The sequence below is a fragment of the Periplaneta americana genome, chromosome 8 (genome assembly GCF_040183065.1).
Source record: "Periplaneta americana isolate PAMFEO1 chromosome 8, P.americana_PAMFEO1_priV1, whole genome shotgun sequence".
Lineage (NCBI taxonomy): Eukaryota > Metazoa > Arthropoda > Insecta > Blattodea > Blattidae > Periplaneta > Periplaneta americana.
This window is the reverse complement of record NC_091124.1, coordinates 88896870-88918912: the sequence shown is the minus strand read 5'-3', so window position 1 is coordinate 88918912 and position 22043 is coordinate 88896870. Positions and strand designations below refer to the sequence as shown.

Sequence of the window (22043 nt, the reverse complement as noted above, 5' to 3'; positions counted from 1 at the left end):
TTTTTTATCAATATATAATTTTCCTGTATATTCTTGTTCAAATTGTACATTAGGCACGATCTTACATAATGTGCATTACAACTGAATTGTATTCTGTGTCTTGCACTTTATTCAATCAGGTTATGGCAACCCTAGCCATAATGAACATATCACTAAGCTCTTATGTGCTATAATGTTAACTTTAATATAATGTTTTGTTATTTTATGGTCTCTAATTTTTAACCGAATCTTATGGCTAAAGCAGCTTCAGTTTTGTACATATAGCCTATCTTATTATTAAAGTAACCATTATCATTTTAAAGGAATATATTATAACAGATTGGGTTAATATTTGCTAGATGTGGACTTGTTTTCATGTTTCTTAATTTCCAGTTTGATTAGTTTATTTTACATAATTTAGTCTACTTTACTTTATTGTGATGCCCATATACTGTTTCCTTATGGATAAGCAGAAAGAAGCCTCAGCACGTTTACAACAGCAGAATCGACACTCGGAACTCGATGAGCAGTTGTTACTCAAAGACTGGGACTTCGCCAGATTCTTTCAAGGTTTCAATGAACGTTTGGACAAGATGAAATTGGAAACAAATAATTCTGAAATAAGTGAAAACTCCAACAGTCCAGTGAAAAATCAACAGAGAAATGTTAGCAATAATGAAGAAACTAGTGCCAATAGAAAAAGTAGTGCAACACCTGCTGAGAAAAAGAATCAGCAAAATCGTGGACTGGGGTCCACAAAGAAAAACTCTAACAAGGAAATGTTTGGTTCATCAGCAGCAGATCAAAAGGGTATTGTACCTCATCATCGTCGGAATGAATCTGATTCAAGGATAACTGGTCCTTATGGTGGTTTTCGAAGGGAAAATTCAGATTTCTTTCCTGCCTCTTCTCGTCATTCAGCTGTGTTACTGGAATCTAAGAACAGTTCGGGTGGAAGTGGGGGCTTCCTGTTTTCAGGAAACGTCCGTCGTGGCTCAGACATTGCCGGTGGGATATCTGCATTGTCAGGTCTCAATATTCTTGGTGTTGGGAAAAAGGGTGGGGGTTCAGGCATCAAGAACGGAGAACCTGTGCTCACAGATTTCAGTCTTAATAAAGCTGCCAACGAACGTGCATCTGCTATTCTGGACCATCCCATTAGGCCTCGAAGGGAGAAGACAGAAGGAGACATTGTTCTGCTCAGAAATCGCCAGGAACTTCGGGATGAACTGCAGGCAAGACGACTGGATGTGGAGCAGAGGTTTTCTCGAGAGGCGGAACGGATGCGGAGGCGTAACAGCCGTCCTCTTGTGGACATGGGGAGCAGCAGCAATATTGCCTCAATGATGTCCTCCGAATTTGGTGGAGCAGGTACAGGAGGGAGGGAAGAGTACAGCTTGCGACAGGTTAGTGTGGTCACGTTGAGACGTCGCATTGGTTGACACAAGTAATAGAGAGATGAGGAAACGGCATGCCATTTTTGGTACATCTAGAGTAGGTTTACTCACAACTTCCTCTTTGGGTATCTTCAAAAATTTTAATCTTATACAACTAGATACTGTATTGCATAATTTGCTTGAATAGATTTGTCGTAGTTTAGAGACAGTTCTTACATGAATACATTCATTAAGGCTTGTAAGGCAATATCTTTAAAAAACAGTTCTTGCTATACTGTACTACATTATGAGCACGTTCTAATTAAAAAATGTAATGATATTGTAAGTTATTTTCCAAATAATTTAATATTAAATTATGTTCTGTTTGATAATAGCATCTAAAGATTTTATTTGCGTTATAGTTTGATAGATAGTATTTCATTTTTCAAAGAGTATTAATCTAGTGCTAATAAGTTATCTATTGGACATATTATATGTGATATGAACTGCATCCTAAAAATATTCATTTTTCTACAAAGTAGCTTCATGTTTCTTACAACATTAATTATTTTTTTCGACATTGTCTTCCAAAAACTGTCATTTTCTGATAGAGAGTTACGATAGAAATCATTTACAAAGCCAGTGTTATTTTCTAGTAGCAAAAGAGTTGTTGGAACATATCTCCAATTATTATGTATGTTGTCTGTCCTTACCGTGTGTCATTTGTGTGATGTGCAAAACCAGACTAACTCCTTACTGCTTGCAAGAAAAGCATGGAATGAAAACCTCCAACTTGATATAAACAGTTTCTTCATCTTCCTTGACTGCATAGTGTGATGCTGAAAATGAACCTTATGCATAAAAAGTGATTTCATTGTGTGAAAAATATATACTAACCTACAGTAAAAAGAAAAGATGGGTAAAATGCATTTTCTGCAAACTGCAGAAAGATGTATGTACATCTGACATGTGCAAATGGATGACTTGAATTGTTGTATCAACATAAATTCTTTCTCTGAATCCTTCTGTGGCAGTATTAGAATGGCACATCCCAAGCACTTTTCCCTTCAGAGAATAGAATAAAACAGGCACAATGTACATGCTTTATCATGCTTCACTCCTCTTTGCTGAAAATCAAAATACATGCTTTGAGCACTGTCCAGCTTACAATGAAGACTTACTCACAGCTTTCAAAACAAGAGAAGTCTAATGCAACGGAATGAATTGGATTCGAGGTTTCTAGGTGCATGAAGAGACCTAAAACGTATCTAAAAGAATTAACTAATCATGTATAAGTAATCTAATTCATGTGATAGTTTCTCATATCAGTACAATGACAAAATATGTCCACCCAAAGAAATTCATGGAGACTTCACTGCATGGATTATGGAGATTTGGAAGATTAGTTTTGAGTCAAATGATGAAGTGAAACAAAGTTGGCACACGGATATATTTCATCAAATGTAGTTCAAAGAAGAATGCAGCATGCAACATAATCAAAAGTCCCTGTAGCAACAGTTCATAAAAATTGAAGCAGATCAGCATGCCACAATACATCATTTTACACATTGTTCAGAAACCAGCATGGAGGAAAGGAGTAAAAGTTTGTACCATCAACTGCAGGGCACACGCCAGTAACTGATTTTTGTTTTGATGTTCATTTCTTATTTTAGTCCTGTGTTTTGTTTTGTATTGTTTGTGTTGTATTGTTTCATTTGTGTTATGTTTTGTTTTTCTCCTCTTCTGCATATTTTTCTTCTTTTTCTCGTTCTTATCCTCATTTTGACATTTCAAATGTGACAAATATATTCTTTGCAAGTATCTGGTTCTGTGGAAAATGCTCAAGCTTTTTGCTAAATTTAATGTAAATTTATGTCAAAAGGTTTTTGTGAATGCTGTTTATAATTATAAGCCTTCTGTTGTGTTTGAATTGGTCCGCCTTGAGTTTGGACAAGACAGTAAATTGCAGGTTTATCTATGAAATATTACCATTTCTATACAAGTATGTTTAATAGTAAAGACAGTTACAGACAACTATATATTTTGAAAATATTTTTGCATTTAATGTTTAATGGACTTTAAAATTTTTCTTCTTTTAAAGCTAAGGCAACTTTTTGCTTCGTTTATGTAAGGAACTTATGTAACTAATACTGGGTACTAGGAAACTACCGGAACTAACTACAGTGAAACCTGTCTAAAGTGGCCATCTGAAGTTACCTTGCAAAATGGCCGTTTTATCAGGTGGCCGCTTCATTAAGGTTGCGGTTTTTTATGAATCAGCATGAAAATACTGAATTTCATTTACTTTTTAGTGCTGTGCATGTACAATAATCGTCCATATTAATGTCAGCCTCTTCTATTCTTTCAACTAGCCTTTTCAAATCTCGCTTGTGGTACCTCAGTTTAAATGACTGGATAATACCTTGAGCAAGGGGCTGAAGGTGTGATACCGTATTTGGGGGAAGAAACACCAATTTCACGGATCACATTGCGATAAAGTTTTGTTAGGGAGGGCACTGAAAAAAAAAAAAACCTGTTTCGTCAACATTGTAAATGTCTCTGAGTTCATATTCCGCAGGAATTGAAGGCAGTCTATTTTTTCTATTCTTTAATAACATTGGCTGCAATGTCACCTCCTTCACCAGATACAGAACGAAATGCAATGTTATGCCGTTTTCTAAAGCTTACATTGAGTTCTTTGGCAATTTCAAGAGCTTTCTCTTGAATCATAGGCCCATATACTGACAATTTCTTCGCCCTCGCACACTTGAACCATTCGTAAACGAAATCATTCATATTACTAAACACAGATTCTCTATTCCTTTTTTGGCTGCCACGCATATTTTTCTCCCACTATTTTAATATTTCATCTTTATTCTTAATTATACCGTTTATTTGTGTCCTTCCACATTTTAATATTTCTGCAATTTTTCTCGCAGATGTCCCCTTCTCACTTTCTTCAATCATTTTTCGTCTCACCTCTAAACTTAACAGCACTCTAGACTTATTGTATACATGATTTCTCTCTCTAACTAACTGCACAGTTCCTCTGAATCAATTGAATGAAAAGAAGAAAAATTCGTAAAAGCTGGTCCAAACAGAGAAAGATAGAAAGAGGAGAAAAAAAAATAAAAAATTCGAATGGTTAACTATTGACCTAAAACATTCTGTGACACTTTCGATAGAAAAAGTCCGTGTTTCAATCCTTTAAAAACGAGTAAGAATTTATAGCTGTGCAGGCTCGGAGTGGAAAGTGACAAAAGAGTCATGAAACAGTAACCAACAAACCCCAAGATATGGAGGGTGTACATTGTACACTTAGCTATTGTCCTCGTGACATTGCTTCCTGTCCTTAACCATCGAAAAAATAGGTCAGACAATATCCGTGAAAATATTTTTTGTTGGACAGTGACTGTTATAGTCAGGTTCCAATCCAAATAGACCCCGGCCGCTGGCCGGCGCATGAGGTGGCTGCTAAATAAAGAGAGAATTTGTATTGATCTTATGGAAAATCCAATTGGTTCCAGAGAAAATTGGCCTTTTGGCCAGGTGGCCGTTTAAATGAAGTGACTGCAAAGGCAGGTTTCACTGTATATATATATATAAACAACTGATACCGAAGTACTAAGAATATTACTTCTGCTTCATTGATATCCAAAAGGATTGTTTCCAATGGTATCAGGCAGATGGTGGTTATACCATTCGCCTTCTAGCATCCCAATGCATGGCTCTCAAATCCTTCTGACTTCCAGCCTGTGCCTTACATTGAGTCTGTATTCGAATAATGTTTTCTATGTTTTCTAGACAATAGAAAAGATATAGAATTGTCATATAATGGAGTAGATAAAAGTATATATAAACAATATTATGTTTATAGTTTGTTTTCATTAAAAAAAAAACATTCTTTGGAAGGAAGTAGAGTGCGGTCTTAACAGAAGTTTAATAATTACTGTTTAATGATTCACAATTCAATAAAATTTCAGAACGTTAGAAGTTTTGTGCTAACATTAATTTGATCCAAAAACTTCCGTTACCTGTTTATTGAGAAATTTTATATACCTACATTTGTATTTTATTAAATTTCGTAATTGAACATTGTGGGGTTATGTTCTGATTGACTGTCCATCATCTTGTAGCTTCCTAGCTTTCTAAATATCCTTAAGATTGCTCTGTTTATAAATTCTATGCCTATACGTACTTCGTAATGATTTTGAGTTTAATGACTCTGAATGACTTTCAAATCAAGAATTCATATAAGTTCACTATTTGAAATGGATGTAGGTAGGTTTAGAATAGATATAAACAAACACGCATGGTGTGACTGTAGTTCCAGTTGCCATGACTTGTGTGCAATTGACAACTTTTGATATAAGTATTGCAAATCTTTTTGGCCCCTGAAATTTGAAATGTTAAGCAAAGAAGCACCAATAAGTCATGAACACCAATTCTAATAACATGTTACAGACTGTGCGTTTATTGTTATTGTTAGAAATTGTTGCCACTACTCTACCACTACTGCTTTCATTGTAATTCGTTATTATGATCTCCATCATACCCTCTATTATTTTTTGTAATATGTTAGTATCCTGTTCTTTAACTTTTTGTTAAATTTTCACTCATATACTTTGTCACCTGGTAGAGTGTAGGAGAAGATCCTATAGCCTTAACTCTGCCAGTATAAATATAATTATTATCATCATTATTGTGGCTTCTATGTATATAGTTATATTCCCTCTAGAAAATTATGAGTTGACCTTTCTCTCTGAACTTTACAACTGATAGAAATGATATTCTTTACCTCTCGATCATGATCAGAAAACTTATGTTTTTTCTCGTCTTCTTACACTTGAACTCCAACTCTCTTAAAATACTCCTAAAAACAAGTGCTCCACATTGAATGATGGGTGATTTCGTGTAGAATGGGTAATAACTTCGAAATTGTAGGAGAAATTTTGTGAAAAAGATAGAATTTGTGAAATCACACATTTGTCAAAGTCGTCAATATTAGTAGTGATCTTTAGCCATCGATGTTTCTTCTCTGGTGCACACATTGATGTTCCTTCGGCTCCATGCTATTTTTGTTTAGGCAAAATCCTCTTCACTGTTGTTAGACACCTTGTTTTCCTCTGCTACTCTCTGTACCTATTTTTGACTAGGCCTACATCCCCTTTTAGTAGGCCTGCTATATTTTAATTTAAAAAATATCGGTGGCATCTTGCCTACAGGTCGACTTCATCTAAGCAACGGAGCATACTTTTCTTAGTATCATTGCTCCTCCCTTTTCTACCCCTCTGCTTGAGCTAACCCTGCACAGGGCCACCATCATAAAGGCTCGCTTACTAACTTTCTCTTTCCTCACAAGTGCCAAATAGATTTGCGAGACTTATGGTTAAAGCACAATTTTTAGTGACAGTTGTAACATCATTGATTAATTTTAGTTAAATTGGGATATTGTTACAGACAAATTATGATACTGGCAAATATATGTAATGCTCAGAATATAACAATGCATGATATCCTCACTTTTCAATATTTAATAACATTATTTGAATTCACTTTCAAGGATTGATAATATCTGATGCATTCCATATCTACATTTTCCTCCTCAGAACATAAATACAAAATTTTGTGAAAATCGAGCTGCAGAAGCAGAGTTCTTTTATGCTGTTAGACAGATAATCCTGTCAAAGATACATAATGCTGTTCTTGTGTGCGTGCGTGCGTGCGTGTAGACAATTTGACTTAATAGTGGCTCATGATAAAATATTGCTTGTCTTCACAACTTTGTATTCCAAAACCGAAGAGAACTTCAAATCATTGATCAAAATTTATAGGTTTAATATGAAATGTCATGATTCTAACATATCACTATCGAAAAAAGACCATGTGTAAGTCCAATTATTTTATTTCAGTTTGTTCACCATGTTTTTCTTGTAGGATATGTCATTATCACTAGCATGGCACATAGCTAACTAAAGTACTCTGAAGTTTAGTACAGTAATACACAAATTACACTCTTGTAACAGCATTGTACACACCCATACAAACTAAAAGCTCAGCTGTGAGAAATGCTGACACCTATAGACTAAAATACAGACTATTTTCTACCTCGAGAATGCATCAACGCACCTGACATGTGCAGGATAGATTCAATGTGCACTTAACACTTTATGCTCTTGATGAGTCATAAGCAGCCAGCTACAGAAAATTTTATCCCGCACATGCATGTTAAGTCGTGTAACCTTGAAAAGAGCATGGTTTGCATGTGAATGTATGTTGCCAAATTTATACAAGAAGTCTATGAAAGTTGCGGGAAGTTTAAAATACTCAATTCGAATACTACACTAACACCCTAGTCACATATATGGAGCTGTTAACTACATATTGAATAAGCGTGCACTTCTGAAACTTTCAGTACCTTTCTTGGAATTGTTAAAGGCAACAATAAGCATAAAAATGTTTGAAATCGGAATTCGAGTACTTGAAATAATAACAGTTTAAGTGGTGTAAGGTGACGCCAACACCCCACGCGACTGTTTATGTGCGCTATGGAGCAGAGTGTGCCTCAGTCTGCTCAAGCTGGTGGTCTGAATAAATGTGTGTATGTTTGTTTTCTAAATTTCTGGGACTTCCGAAGTGGATCCTGTAGTGACTATGCACACAGAAAAATCAAGAAAATGGTCTAGAAAGGAAGATAAAAGTAAATTATGGTTAGGAATGAATAGACATTCGAATATTACATATGAACCAGTACTGAAATATTACAATTACTGTACATTAATTATAACATTGTGATAGGTATTAAAGTATTTCATATAGTTGTATAAATATAAAAGAGCGCTATTTTAATTGTTCACTAAAATAATAGCCCATAAGAACCCATTATATTTGGACTGTCAGCATCACCCTGTGCGACTCTTAATGTTTCAAAGTTAGGTGCGACTGCTTAAAGGAGCAGCCCGCGATAAAATTCTAAATTTGGATTATATCATAGGATGTTTACCTAAGTAATCCTTGGATTAATAGCGTTTGTCACATCCCTCTATGCCTTTTAGTTCGCGAAATATTAAAGGTCTTGCTGCAAGCTCTGACGTCATAAACATTGATCGCTTCATACGCCTGCATTTTAGTTCCGTTTAACATACTGTACAGTGTAGAACGAGTAAATACATATTTATATGTTACAGTCACTTAGGACCTGTCACATTCATATACTGTAATAATAATAATAATAATAATAATAATAATAATAATAACTTACCCAAACTCTGTTCCAGTTTAAATCCTGTGTACAGTCCATTCTGTTCCGGAAATATTGTTCTAATTTTATTCACTACACATGAAGGTGTAACCACTCTATTCCTTCTTCCTATTGCTGTCCACGAATTTATCCAAGTAACAAACTGCTTATAAGCAACATATTGCCATATTTTGTTCGTTGGATTGTCTTTTGTAAGTAGTTTTTTTTTTTTCTGTTTGTTAGAGTTTTTAGACTAAGATTATGTCTAGTCAAATTTAACACCTCTGTGTCTAAAATAAGTGTTTGAAAATAAGGATTATCCATAACACAGACAATATTTTCTTTTTTTAGATGAACAACATTATCAATTTCACAGCAACACAAACTCTCCATGTCTGTTTCCATTGTTTCACATTTTGTACACTTACACCAATACTTATTTCCTGTACTCCCTACCATTTAAAAAATCTGTTTATTGTGAATTTCACACTCATAGTGATTAAAACGACTTGCGTCTGATAAGGGTTCAAACTGAAAAGGTTTAATATTTCAATCCATTATAACCTAAGTCAACGCCTTCATTGAGTGAGTGAATGTATATGAGACATGAACTGTTTGTTACGAAGGGACTGCAGATGCAGGTTTATCTCACATCAGCAATAAATTATATGGTTTATATTATTTTATTGTGCCATAGTTGTTGAGTCAGACGGTTTAGGCACCATGGCTATGTTCGAGGGAACCTCTAAAACATGTGCATCATCGAATTGTGGTAGTTGATAACTATGAGCTACTTCCAAGACATTTCTCTGTATATCTTCTCTCCACGCGTTTTCCTTCCCGCTGTATATTTTTCTTTTCCACCCATCGTTTAGTGGCTTTATAGTATTGAAGTCTGGAGTCAGTTGCATCTCTTTTCACGTTGTAATTATGGTTTTCTCTTAGTGGTGTAAACCAATCTCTCGTTATGGTATGATTCAAGTTTGCTGGTGTGACAAAACTGATTAGTCTACTTTAGGTCTTTTAAAAAGGCAGGTTACATACAACTTTTTTCAGAGCATTGTAATCGCTGTATCCAGGTTGGATCCATTCCCTCTCACTATTGTATGGATGAATGTGTGCACATTTTTATATGTCTCTGTTCCTCCCCATTCGTGTATATTACAAACATGATTTAATATAGAAATAAATCTGTCTTCTAAGTCGCCAGAATCATCTTCACATGTAGCACATGACCACCATAAGTGATTTATGATGCTGTCTTTCCACATTTGTATTTTCTCATGTGTTTTTGCCATGTGCCAAATGTTAAATTGATGATCCATTCATTCATATTTGGTCCTTATCAATTTCATTATTCCTCTATGGCAGTCAGACAGAAAGAGGGTAATGTTTATTTTTTTCTTTTAAGCGATCTAGAACTTTTTCGCATGCTGCTTTTTCAAGATCGCCTACAATTAGGCTCTTTTGCAGAACTACGAAGACTACAATCTTATCTTAATCGAAGTTCATTACACTGTAAATCACATATTTTGCATGTAACCGGATGAGTCAAATTGGCCATTACCGACGATTCGAGCGGTTTTATCTTTTAGTTGTTCATGAATCTGAAAATAACTAAATCTGACTGTTGGTTCTACGAATTTTGAAATTATTTTATAAAATGTTCAAACAATTTGTACTCTATACCACACAAGTATAATGCAGAACTCACTGCTATGCTTCCTATGGGGCTTTTATTGTACCTCGGTTTGGACTGCCACTCCCAGTTATGGGCATTCTGACACACTGCATTAACTTTCAGCAATGTTCCTATTGTTATTACCGAAATATTTGTAACAGAGGGGTGACAAATATTACAAAAGTGAAACAAAATTTGTAACACTGACCAGAATACAAAAAATACTTTTTGGGTCCCTATATTACTTTTTGTTTCATGTGCAACATCCTCGGAACCTGATGAATTAGAATTTGAAGTTTCTTCTTCTATTTGAAAAGATGTATCTAAGTCAGTTTCTGGCTCACTCATATCAGATTCACCACACATATTTCTTAGCGTCTCACACTTATCTCACACTGCATATATTAGGTTCCTGTGAATTTTCAGCCTCTTCGAGAACTACACACACACGTCAATATTTTCAGCTATAGGTTTATCACTGATACTTGCTATTGCTTCTTTGACGACCTTATTTCGTTTATAAGTAGAGGAGTGTGTAGTATCAGAACTGTCTTGGGGAGATTCTCCTTACAAAGATAGGGAAGGGTCAGCAGTTTTCTTCAGTTTCATAGAAATTCTATTGTCTTTCATTAAACGTCTTTTTAGTAGAGACAATTCTTCAAAATCAGTTTCCTGGAAGTGATTGGAACACCCAACAGCACTCACAGATGTTCTCAGTTTACTATGCAATCACAGATCATACCGCTATAGACACAACAATCATTCGCTTTCTTCTAATCATCTGCTTTTCCACTTCGTTGGTCAGCCAGTTCAGTATCTATGATGTGACGTCATAAGTATTTGTGTGAAGTCAGAAAATCAAGAACCATATCTCACATTGACATATAAAGTACATTCTACTAAAATTGAAAAACGTGTCTGATTAAAGCCAATTTAATTTTATTGCAGACTGCTCCTTTAAGGATTAAATAATAAAAATAGTTGTACATTAACGGAAACAAGGTGTTCACATGCTCTTATGCTCTTATTGATGCACCGCCACTGATTTGACTTTTCATCTTGTTAACATTTTAGTAACCGTTTTTAGCCTCTTAAATAGGTAGTATGAGCTATAAACATGTTAACATACAGTTACAGCTGAGCCTAGTATTTTGCAAAGTAATATTATTTTCTCCAAACATTTGAAATGATTCCATTGGGGAATGGGGACGGAGAAAACCTTGATCTTCCAGCTTGTGTTACATGTATGTTTATGTATTCTCTTTATTTGAACAACTTGCTTTACTTTAACTCTACCTTGTGATTTAGTTTGCATATTTCCTTCAATAGATTGTGATGTTAATTAGTTCACAATGCTCTAATGCCTACTGTAACCTGATTATCTATTAACCCAGCGTTTGTTAGAAGTATAACGTAGAGTTAGAGGGTATGCTTAAAAATAACATACAGCTTGATAACATTTTGATATGTACAGTGTATTTTTAAAAATGTAATATTTTAAGACATTGCACTTTCCCCCTCTCTCTTCCTCCTTTCATCCCTTGCATCCTCTCCCCTCTGTCTCTCTCTTAAATTAATAATCTGAAGATATATTTTATGATGAAAAATTATGCTTCATTATTTATACATAACTCGTTAGTGATAGTTGAAAATTTAACGCAATTATAAATTAAATCTTATAATTTTGTATCAAGACGTTATACGAAATTTCGTAATTAATAAGATTTTGTTTTCAAATATTTCTGATGTATTTAACAATTTTTAAGAATAACTTCTCGTGTTTCTTACAAATTTTTCTCGTAATAATGGATTTAATTAATAACTGATAAATTCAAAAGTATTTATTTTATTACGAAATAATAATTTGTCTTAATAACAAAATATTAGAAAGATTAGGTTGGGTTAATGTGGTTTAAAAAGGGTGCATCAGCGGCTGTGTCTATTTGTACCCTTATCTAAAATTCTTTCAAAAAACAAAAACACAAACAGTGCATAACGTGAATGTGAACACAAACTAAAAAACGTTGTCACATTAAAAAGGTACAAATATTATAAAGAATCAGCTGTTTTAATTACCCTGATTATTACTTATCATTCATGAATAAAGACGATCTCGTTCAGAAAATTGTTGAATTTGTAAAAACTTCGGTCATTATAAATTCAGTACTAATAAAATCCTCAAAAGCCCATAAACAGAGAAGATTGAATTTGCATTAAATTCTTGCTATGCCTATTCTCTCCTAAGAATGGTGAAATCTCGACAATTAGGAAACGGATGAAACACACCTAAAGGATCGGAAATTAGATTTATGGAGCATACTGCAGATTTTACCAATTGAGACCACAGAAGAAGTGGTATACCAATGGAAAAACTAAAAATTGAACTTTTCTTAAACTACATATGAACACAGAAAGAATTGGATGAACCGTGTTAACAGAATGGACCATGACAGGATCTCAGAATATCTTCTGCTTTACCATTTAAGAGGCAGGTCACATAGCTTATCACTCATCTGTGAGATTGTGGTGGTGGTGGTGGTGGTGGTGGTGGTGGTGGTGGTGGTGGTGGTGGTGGTGGTGGTGGTGGTGGTGATGTTGATTATGATGATGATGATGATGATGATGATCATGATCATGATCATGATGTTCATGATGATTTGTAGAAAGTATAGTCTTATAACACTGTAGCATAATGATTAGAACTTTTTTCACAATTCACTGTTTATTTTTCATGGCAGACATACAAAGTGTTAATTAACAGAGTAACTTATGTTTGCTTGAAGATTTAAACAAATTAACACATAAAACATTAATTATAATTCCCAATAGAAAGGATATAAATTGACACACTTCAACATATATATTTAGAATATATATTTCTTGAACAAAATTAATTACGAAAAATTTACACTTCACAATTTATATGCGCACATAGACACACAGAGAGAGAGAGAGAGAGAGAGACTTCCTTTAGATGTTGGCCCTGCTGTGCACTGATATGTAGGATAACTAGTGACAGCTAGACATCAGCTCACATAAGGAGAATGAGTCATCCACAGGGTCTATGTAGACACCTCAACAATTCAATTTAATTAAAAGCTAAGCATACCTTTGCAAGAACTGCTAAAAAATGTTTGCCATCTTGTTGAGTGCATGCTTGACACCTCTTGAACACAGAGAAATATATGGCAGCTCATCATGTGTAATTAATGGATTGGCTTGTAGGATGTTTCCCAGATCCTGCTGTGTACTGGTGTTAGTTTCATAACCCTGTCTTTAAGATTTCCCCACAAGTAAAAGTAACATGGGAGATCTCGATGGCCACAATTCTACTTATTGTCCAATCATTGAACAAAAATTCCAACATATGCATTGAATAATGCACATTGTGCGCAGTTGTACTATCCAAATGAAAATATCAGTCGAATTTTTCTTCATTTATCAATTTATTAATTAGTGGCCATGGAATATTCCCAAAATATGTTTCTGCCCTTACTGTATCATAAAAAAATATTTGCCCTGCTATTTCTCTAGCATTGACTCTGTACCATACATCCAAATATAAATCATGTAATGGCAACTCATATGTTAGGTGAGGATTATCCATATTCTGGTACTTGTTATTCTGTGAATTTACATAGTCATTAAGGTGAAACCAGACCTAATCTGTGAAAAACGTAATTTCAGGATCAACAAGACCATCATAGACAGACTATATAAACTGAGATGGAAATCTTGCTCTGTCTGCATAATTAATTACTTCATGAAATCTATGCACAACATTTTTCTGTAGGTCTTTAGGAGAAGGAACTTTGCTGCTCTCTAAGTACATGTCTTCGAAACACCAACTTCGAAACATGATAAAGATTTACGAGATGAATTTTCAAGCCGTTTCCCACTATCATCTACTCTTCAGTCAAAACACGCTTTTTTCGCAGATCTTTCGTGTTAAAAAACTCTTATTTGTCGTACATTTAAAGTAATGTTTGAATTATATTCTTATAAGATATGGTAACTCCAGAAAAACTTATAAATTTAAATTAATACTATAGATTTCTTAGTTTCTATGTATGCCTCATACATAAATATTCGTTGTTCTAATGAATACTTTATACCATGCAAACTGAGTCACTGAAAGAAATGCACTGCAGGCTGTTTCTGTAGCACATTTATTATCACAAAGCAATAGCATTTTTGTTTATCGTGGAGAAGTAAGCAAGACATGCATTACAAAGCCTCGGAGCTGAGAGTTAAGGGCTGAACTTCATGACTGAGTGATTATGCATAATGTTGCCAGGACATTAAAATATGTAGGATATAGTTGTTAGTCTCATAGTACCTGTGACGATGTCATTTGAAGGCCTTTTAATGATTCCTATAAATTGCACATACTTTCTCATTATACATCTTACACAATAAATAGATTGTTGGTTGCTTGTTGACATATAGTCATTTAGGCCTTTTTGGATTCTGCTGGTCTGGCAGTGAGAAGATTCCATTTCATAGATGGGGACGACACTTGTATGGTAGACAGTAGGTGTGACTTATGACTGGGAACACCCGATTTTAACGAATTTCTGCTAATTGAGTGACAGAGTTAAAATTTTTATAGGTATGAACAAGACACGTTTTATAATCGCGATTTGCCTTGAATTTTGCTCGTTTTACCCGCTTTTTGCGAATTTGGCAATTTTTTTACATTAAACGCGGGTTTTTTTTTTTTACAAATATAGTTGAATCGTACATTTATTGGTCACGAAATTTCATTATTTTATTTTCGACAATGAAGCATTCGAATTAAGTGCGAAAATGGGTTTGTCTTTCATATTTTATCATGTAAAAAGCATAGCTGCTCAGCTGCGAAAAATTAAAATCTCTGTATCGCATACATGTGCAATGGTTAGGTTTGTTACACACTAACACAATAAGAAGAAATGTGTGAAAGATATTTAACGCATTTTGAGCAAGAGTACACAACAAAAAGTAAGGAATCATGCATTTTGATAATTCGGCAGCCAAGCGGGCTGTTATAGTGTGCAAATAAACATAGGCCAAATGTTTTTTTATATTCACGTGACACTTTTCTCCATCTAGTGTATGATAATCGGCCTTATTAATATTGGGGGAACCTGTAGGGGAAATGGTGTTTTATTACTTATTTTTTAAAAGTAATTCCATGTTTAACATGTTAGGAGAAAATCCTTAAACGATTAGGGAAAACGCGGAAATTCTACTTGAAGCAAGTAAAGAGATAGGGTTGGAAGTAAATCCCGAAAAGACTAAGTATATGATGTCTCGTGATCAGAATATTGTACGAAATGGAACTATAAAAGTTGGAGATTTATCCTTCGAAGAGGTGGAAAAATTCAAATATCTTGGAGCAACAGTAACAAATATAAATGACACTCGGGAGGAAATTAAACGCAGAATAATTATGGGAAATGCCAGTTATTATTCGGTTGAGAAGCTTATGTCATCTAGTCTGCTGTCAAAAAATGTGAAAGTTAGAATTTATAAAACAGTTATATTACCGGTTGTTCTGTATGGCTGTGAAAATTGGACTCTCACTTTGAGAGAGGAACAGAGATTGAGGGTTTCTGAGAATAAGGTTCTTAGGAAAATATTTGGGGCTAAAAGGGATGAAGTTACAGGAGAATGGAGAAATTTACACAACACAGAGCTGCACGCATTATATCCTTCACCTGACATAATTAGGAACATTAAATCCATATGTTTGAGATGGACAGGGCATGTAGCACGTATGGGCGAATCCAGAAATGTATATAGAGTGTTAGTTGGGAGGCCAGAGGGGAAAAGACCTTTGGGGAGGCCGAAACGTAGGTGGGAAGATAATATTAAAATGGATTTGAGGAGGTGGAATATGATGATAGAGACTGGATTAATCTTGCTCAGGATAGGGACCAATGGCGGGCTTGTGTGAGGGCGGCAGTGAACCTCCGGGTTCCTTAAAAGCCAGTAAGTAAGTAAGTAGTAATTCCAAGTTTAACATCAGACTTTTTCTTCACAATTTACATGCTTAAATATCTACTTTTTTCATAATTTACTTGTTTAAATAACGACTTTTTCAGGATTTGTATGTTTAAATAACGATTTTCTTTTCCCCCACAAATTATATTAGTTTTTTTTTTTTTTTGCCGACTTTGATATGTTTTATTTACAGTGTTACAGTGTCCCTACTGATGATTCTCAGAGTTTAATTTTGGCATGACTGAAAAATAGCTGGTAAACTTTGCCAAAGCCCTCTGACTGATTTATGGATAAACTATTATACAGGACCTCTAAGCTTCACTGTGATTCCAAAGAAAATTGTGTTAAGGATTTTATAGCTTTCAGTTGAGTTCGAATCTGCGAATCTCGTGCATGAGTAAGCATTGTAACCACTGAACTATCAAGAATGGCAACACACAGTATGGTAGTTATTAAAGAAATTTTTAATGTGACAATCTCTTGTCTGTCTCATTCGTTTATATTGCCCTTGAAACAAAATTAGGATATGAAATTTAAACCGTTTTGAAACGAAATGTGTGTATTGTGATAGTATCTGTAATGTGAACATTCTAGAACTGAGAAACTGATTACTTTTCAGTGCATAATCCACCTTTATGATTTATGTACGAAATCTGTATAGTTGCCTGCTATGATATGCATTTCTGTAAGTATAATACATTGAATTACATCTTATTCTGGGCACTTATATAATCATTAGTCCAGAAATATATTTTGAATATTGAATGAGTAGGGTGACCAGATTCACATCGATAGAAAAAAGAATACAAAGCGTCAAAAAGGAGGACATTGTTCGAAAAAAGAGGACAGAAAATATGTACTTAGATTTAAGCTTAGGCCTATATTATACTATAAATTACGTCAATCTCTATTTTCTTACAAAATATTTACAGTACAGATTTAGGCTTATGTCATACTTAAAAATATGTTAATATTACAAAATAATTATGATAAAACTAAATAAGAATGCTTTTACAGTTAGCTACATATGAAAGTCAAGGGTACTGTAATTATTGAAGAGGACAGAAAATATTAGCCTATTTAGATTTAGGCTTAGGCTTATATTATACTTAAAATTATGCCAGTATCTATTTTATTACAGTATACTTATGATAAAACTTAATAATATAAAATGATTTTATGGTTAACTACATATGAAAGCCAAGGGAACTATAATTATTATCAGAATACATAGAAAGACTGCACAAAATGTGAATTTAATATTACCACAGTCTAGTATATACAGTCACGAAGCTCAGTACTTAGAGAATATGTATCCATAGATAGTTGCTAACCACTAGGATCGCTACTATCACCTCATCACAGACAATGTGAAATAGTACCGGCACAGTCTATTGTTGCTAGCACCCTCAACAACTCAAGCTTCATGACTATATACTAGACTGTAATATTACTTTGTATGCAAAGAGAGTTATGATCGTTAGCAAAGAGTATATTCTGTTAATCTGCTGCCACCTACTGGAAAATTACTTGAAAAAAGGCGTCATATAAGATAATTTCAAAATATCAGACATACAAATTACGAAAAGGAGGACATTTCTTGATTTTTTTTTAAATCCGCCCAGACCCCGGACAAGGGCCTAAAAAGGAGGACAAGTCCGGACAAAAGAGGACGTCTGGTCACCCTATGAATGAGGATATAAAAACATTCCACATTATTTTGAAATTCATTGTCCAAAGCTTCTGAAAGATGTCAGAACTACATGAGTCAAAGAAGAACTAAATAATATTACTGAATATAAAAATATTTCTTATTATGTGAAGATTTGTTGGCCAAAATACTGAAAGATGACAGTAGTACTTTAGTCAAAGGAGAATCATATTATTCTGTATTGTTTTGAGATTTGTTGGCCAAAATACTGAAAGATGTCAATAGTACTTGAGTCAAAGAAGAATCATATATTATTCTGTATTATTTTGAGATTTATTGGCCAAACTACTGAAAGATGACAGAAGTACTTGAGTCAGAGAAGAACCATATTACTGTACTTACAAAGAAATTTAATTATTCTAGATTTGTGCGGACATAACGAGCTCTTAACAAAATTGTTGTTTTTTTTAACATATTTCTGCTAACCATGCAATGCTCGTCAGTTTCTATGATCTTATTTGAGTCTCTTGGACTAATAATGTGACGATTTACTCAAAATCTACTCCAGCAATTTTCTTCTCCAGCTGTAAGTAGGAAATTTATATCTTTCATTTCATACATTTCGTTTTTTATGTTATTTGAAACACTTAAATAAAAATAATATTAAATGTTGATTCACTCAAAATAAACTCTACGATTTTCCCTCCTCACTCACAGATAAGTTTCTGTCAAGTGATTTAGTTGGAAAAAAAATATTTACAGGAACCCACCTTATCAATTTAGCAATCACCAAATGAAGTCGTATCGGGTATCAAGTATGGCAGCCTCATGTTTCTGACATGCATACATTGTCATTTTGTGGAACAGCTTTCTGGCTGCTTTCTGTCCAACTAAACCACTGCTCCATGCACTTCACTTTCTGTGATATTATTTTAAGCACTTAGATAGTGGCTATTTACTTGAAATTGGCTTGTAACAATTTTCTTTTTCCCTCTCCTTTCTTTCATACTCATAAATAAATAAATAAATAAATAAGAAATAGTAACAGGTCTTGTGTTCCAAAAATATTTTCTTGGAGCAGTAGTCTGTAGTACACTTGTCTGTGCACTACCATGAAATCAGCAAATTGGTGCAAATTCTGATAGAAAATCGTGCAAGAAATATTAATTTTAGGGCTTGCAACTATGGGATGGTTGTAAATTTGAATTTAGAAAAGGATGTTCATAGACAATTCAATTGACACAACTTTATTTGACATAATGATTTAAGTAGTGAGAAAGTATGTGCAATGATTATGTACATAATAGACTCAATTTTGTGGACTGGCAACTACAGGGTGCTACTTTGCATTGAATTCCAAAATTTCAGCATGCAGTTATAAAATATGTTAAACACTGGGCAAAGCATTAACAAAGATCTGAAAATTCCACAATGCTTGATGGTCATTGGCCTTGGTGCTTTGTTTAAGTGGCATGAACATTTCACGAAAAGTATGGATAATCTGAATGATGACACACAGGTAGTGATTACAGTTACTGTATAACACAAAACTGTTTTTCAGCATATGTGCATTGTAGGTTGAGAAGGTTACTTCGAAATTATATGTCCATAAGAGCTGCAGTTGTAATCAGTGCTTACAGCAGCTATAGTCTATGAAATTAGTGACTCTACCATGTATATAATCTTGTAACCCATTTTGTAAGCCCACCAATGTAGTTTTTCATTTAGTACTTGACTTACAATATAAGTGCATGTGGTGATGATTTTAAATATAATTATTGAAATTTTCCAGTCATCATAAGTTCTTACATATTGTCATTTTTAATATATGCACCAATATATAAGTGTGAACTAAGAAAAAATATATTTGCATATTGTGGCTTGCTTTATGCATAATGGTGGTATTTTGCCATGCAGTATAATATAGCTTTCGAAATAATTGAACCTTTTTGCTGTTTTTGCAGCACAGTACCCTAGACATACTGAATTTTCTCCTAATGTAAAACTCGGAAGCAGTAAAAAATGTCATTTCATTAAAAATTTGTGCAGTGCTTGCATGTACATTTTGGTGACTTGTGTAAAAGATGTGTTCAAAAACTACATAAGACGAGAGAAAAGAGAAAAACAATTTACAACAAGAGTTTATCTGCTTCTAAATATATTCCTTCTGTCCCAACACACTTTTTCCAGTTACTCTTCTGCTACTAAAATGTGTGAAAACAGAAGTCTACAGAATCCAAAACTGGTGACTCCAGCCACTGTTACACTAGGATAGCTTGGAAATGTTCAGAATCTTGGAATGTTTGTGATGAAACATTGTTACGATGAAGCTTCCATTCACCAAATCTGCATCTTTCTTTCTGTACACGACTTCTTTAAATATTTTCTTGGCTTTTAAGTAAAAAGTTTAATGGAATATGTATTCGTGTGGGAATACCTTCAGATCATTGAATATCAATAATATGCATTTGATATTACTGTAGGTCTGCTGTTTTTGACCAAGAGAAAAGTAGGGTCTAGATCATTGTAGTAGATTCACCTTTCACCTTACATGTTTCGGAAGTGTGTTCTTTCTCCCTATCAACTTTCCATGTGTAAACATTCTTCAGTTCTGTCCATCATAGAAATTACTACAGATGCAATGAAAACAGGATCTGGTGGGGTAATGCATTAGAATGGCACCAAGCACAATACTGTAAACATAAAAATGTATGAACTAACTGCCCCATGTTCAGACTGATTGATTAATTGGTTTTCAATACCAAAGTACTTCGCAGCTGGTCAATTTGTGCATCTTATAAATGTACTTGGTGGGAATCATTACACATAGAATATTGTGAACAAATCATATTTGAACTGACATGTTCCAATTCTTTTCTACCAGATACTTCGTAATCATAATGTGCTGACATCTGTTACCGAGAGTTGAGAATAGAATTTTGTCTATTCATCTTATGACTGAAGAAAGGGTTTTTTTATATGCTGTAAATCTGGTATTTGAAGACAGTAGCACATCATTCTTATCTAGTAAATTCCACACTTTTAATTTTTTCCACCTAAAAATCCATTGTCCTTAGCTGGTTGTGAACCCCTAATATTGAGTCCATTGCAAGCATGATAACACTAAACCACTAAGGAAGACCCGTTGCCCAAGTTTCCAGATAGATTCCTAAGCCCATTCCAGATATTTGTTCAACACTCCTTATATAAGTGGATTAATACCAATACAAGATATACGTACTCCCATACCATACATCATTCTGTTGCATTGTTCAGTCAGTGCACTTCCATATTATTTATTTCATTATTGTTATTATTTATTTATTTGTTTGTTTTGGGCACTATATGATATATGGAGCATATGATACATAAACTATATTTTGGTCTCTCTTTTTTCAAATAAGATTTCCTTTTAAAAAAAAAGTCTATTTATGGCTATCAGTTTGAACAGTACTTTAATAGATAACTCACTTACTGTATATTCTCGAACCCAAAAGATTGAAGTTTGAAATTTTAATTTGAGACAAATATTAAACCTTTCCCTGGCAGCTGGGTATTTCAATGTCACTATATTTCTGGCAGATATTTTAAACCTATTATACTAGAGCAGCTTGGAAATGTTTGGAATCTTGAAGTGTTTGTGATGAAACATTGTTATGAAGAAGCTTCCATTCACTAATCTGCATCTTTCTTTTTATACACGGACATGCACATACATGCTTGAACATGTCATAGTTTTTTAGTACGATCATTTTTCTTCATGTGACAGTTACCAAAACGTGAGATTTTACACTAAGTACAATACAGCTTAGCACACTTAACACTGCTCTCTTTCGTAACTCCATGGAACGAGCAAACTATACACTTCCTCATTGCAACCTCCGTCTTCTTAGCACTGGGGAGCATATGTACAAGTTTATGAATACAGTGAAACCTCTCATTTACGAACATCGAAGGGATGTAACAATCTGTCCGCATCTGGGGGGTATCCTTTATTGGGAGAGAGGCTCCCCAATCTAACAGTAAATTTATAATATGCATTATGTATCCCTTCACGCTTTAAATGAAATGTGTTAAAAAAAAGGTAAAGTTATCCCCGTAACATGCCATGGAGGCATTTGGGGGGCA

The 22043-nt window shown here is 34.2% G+C and overlaps 1 protein-coding gene across 8 annotated transcripts in view; it reads left to right on the top strand.

Moving 5' to 3' along the window:
- Window positions 1-22043, top strand: part of msn (serine/threonine-protein kinase msn) — a 288177-nt gene that overhangs the window by 183168 nt on the left and 82966 nt on the right. For 7 of the 8 annotated variants that reach the window (XM_069833247.1, XM_069833249.1, XM_069833248.1 and 4 more), the window contains one exon: window positions 453-1385. The exons of the other annotated variant lie outside the window; for it this stretch is intronic. In XM_069833247.1, coding sequence (XP_069689348.1) covers window positions 453-1385 — 933 coding nt within the window. The remainder of the gene's footprint in view (window positions 1-452; window positions 1386-22043) is intronic. 8 annotated transcript variants of the gene reach the window in all.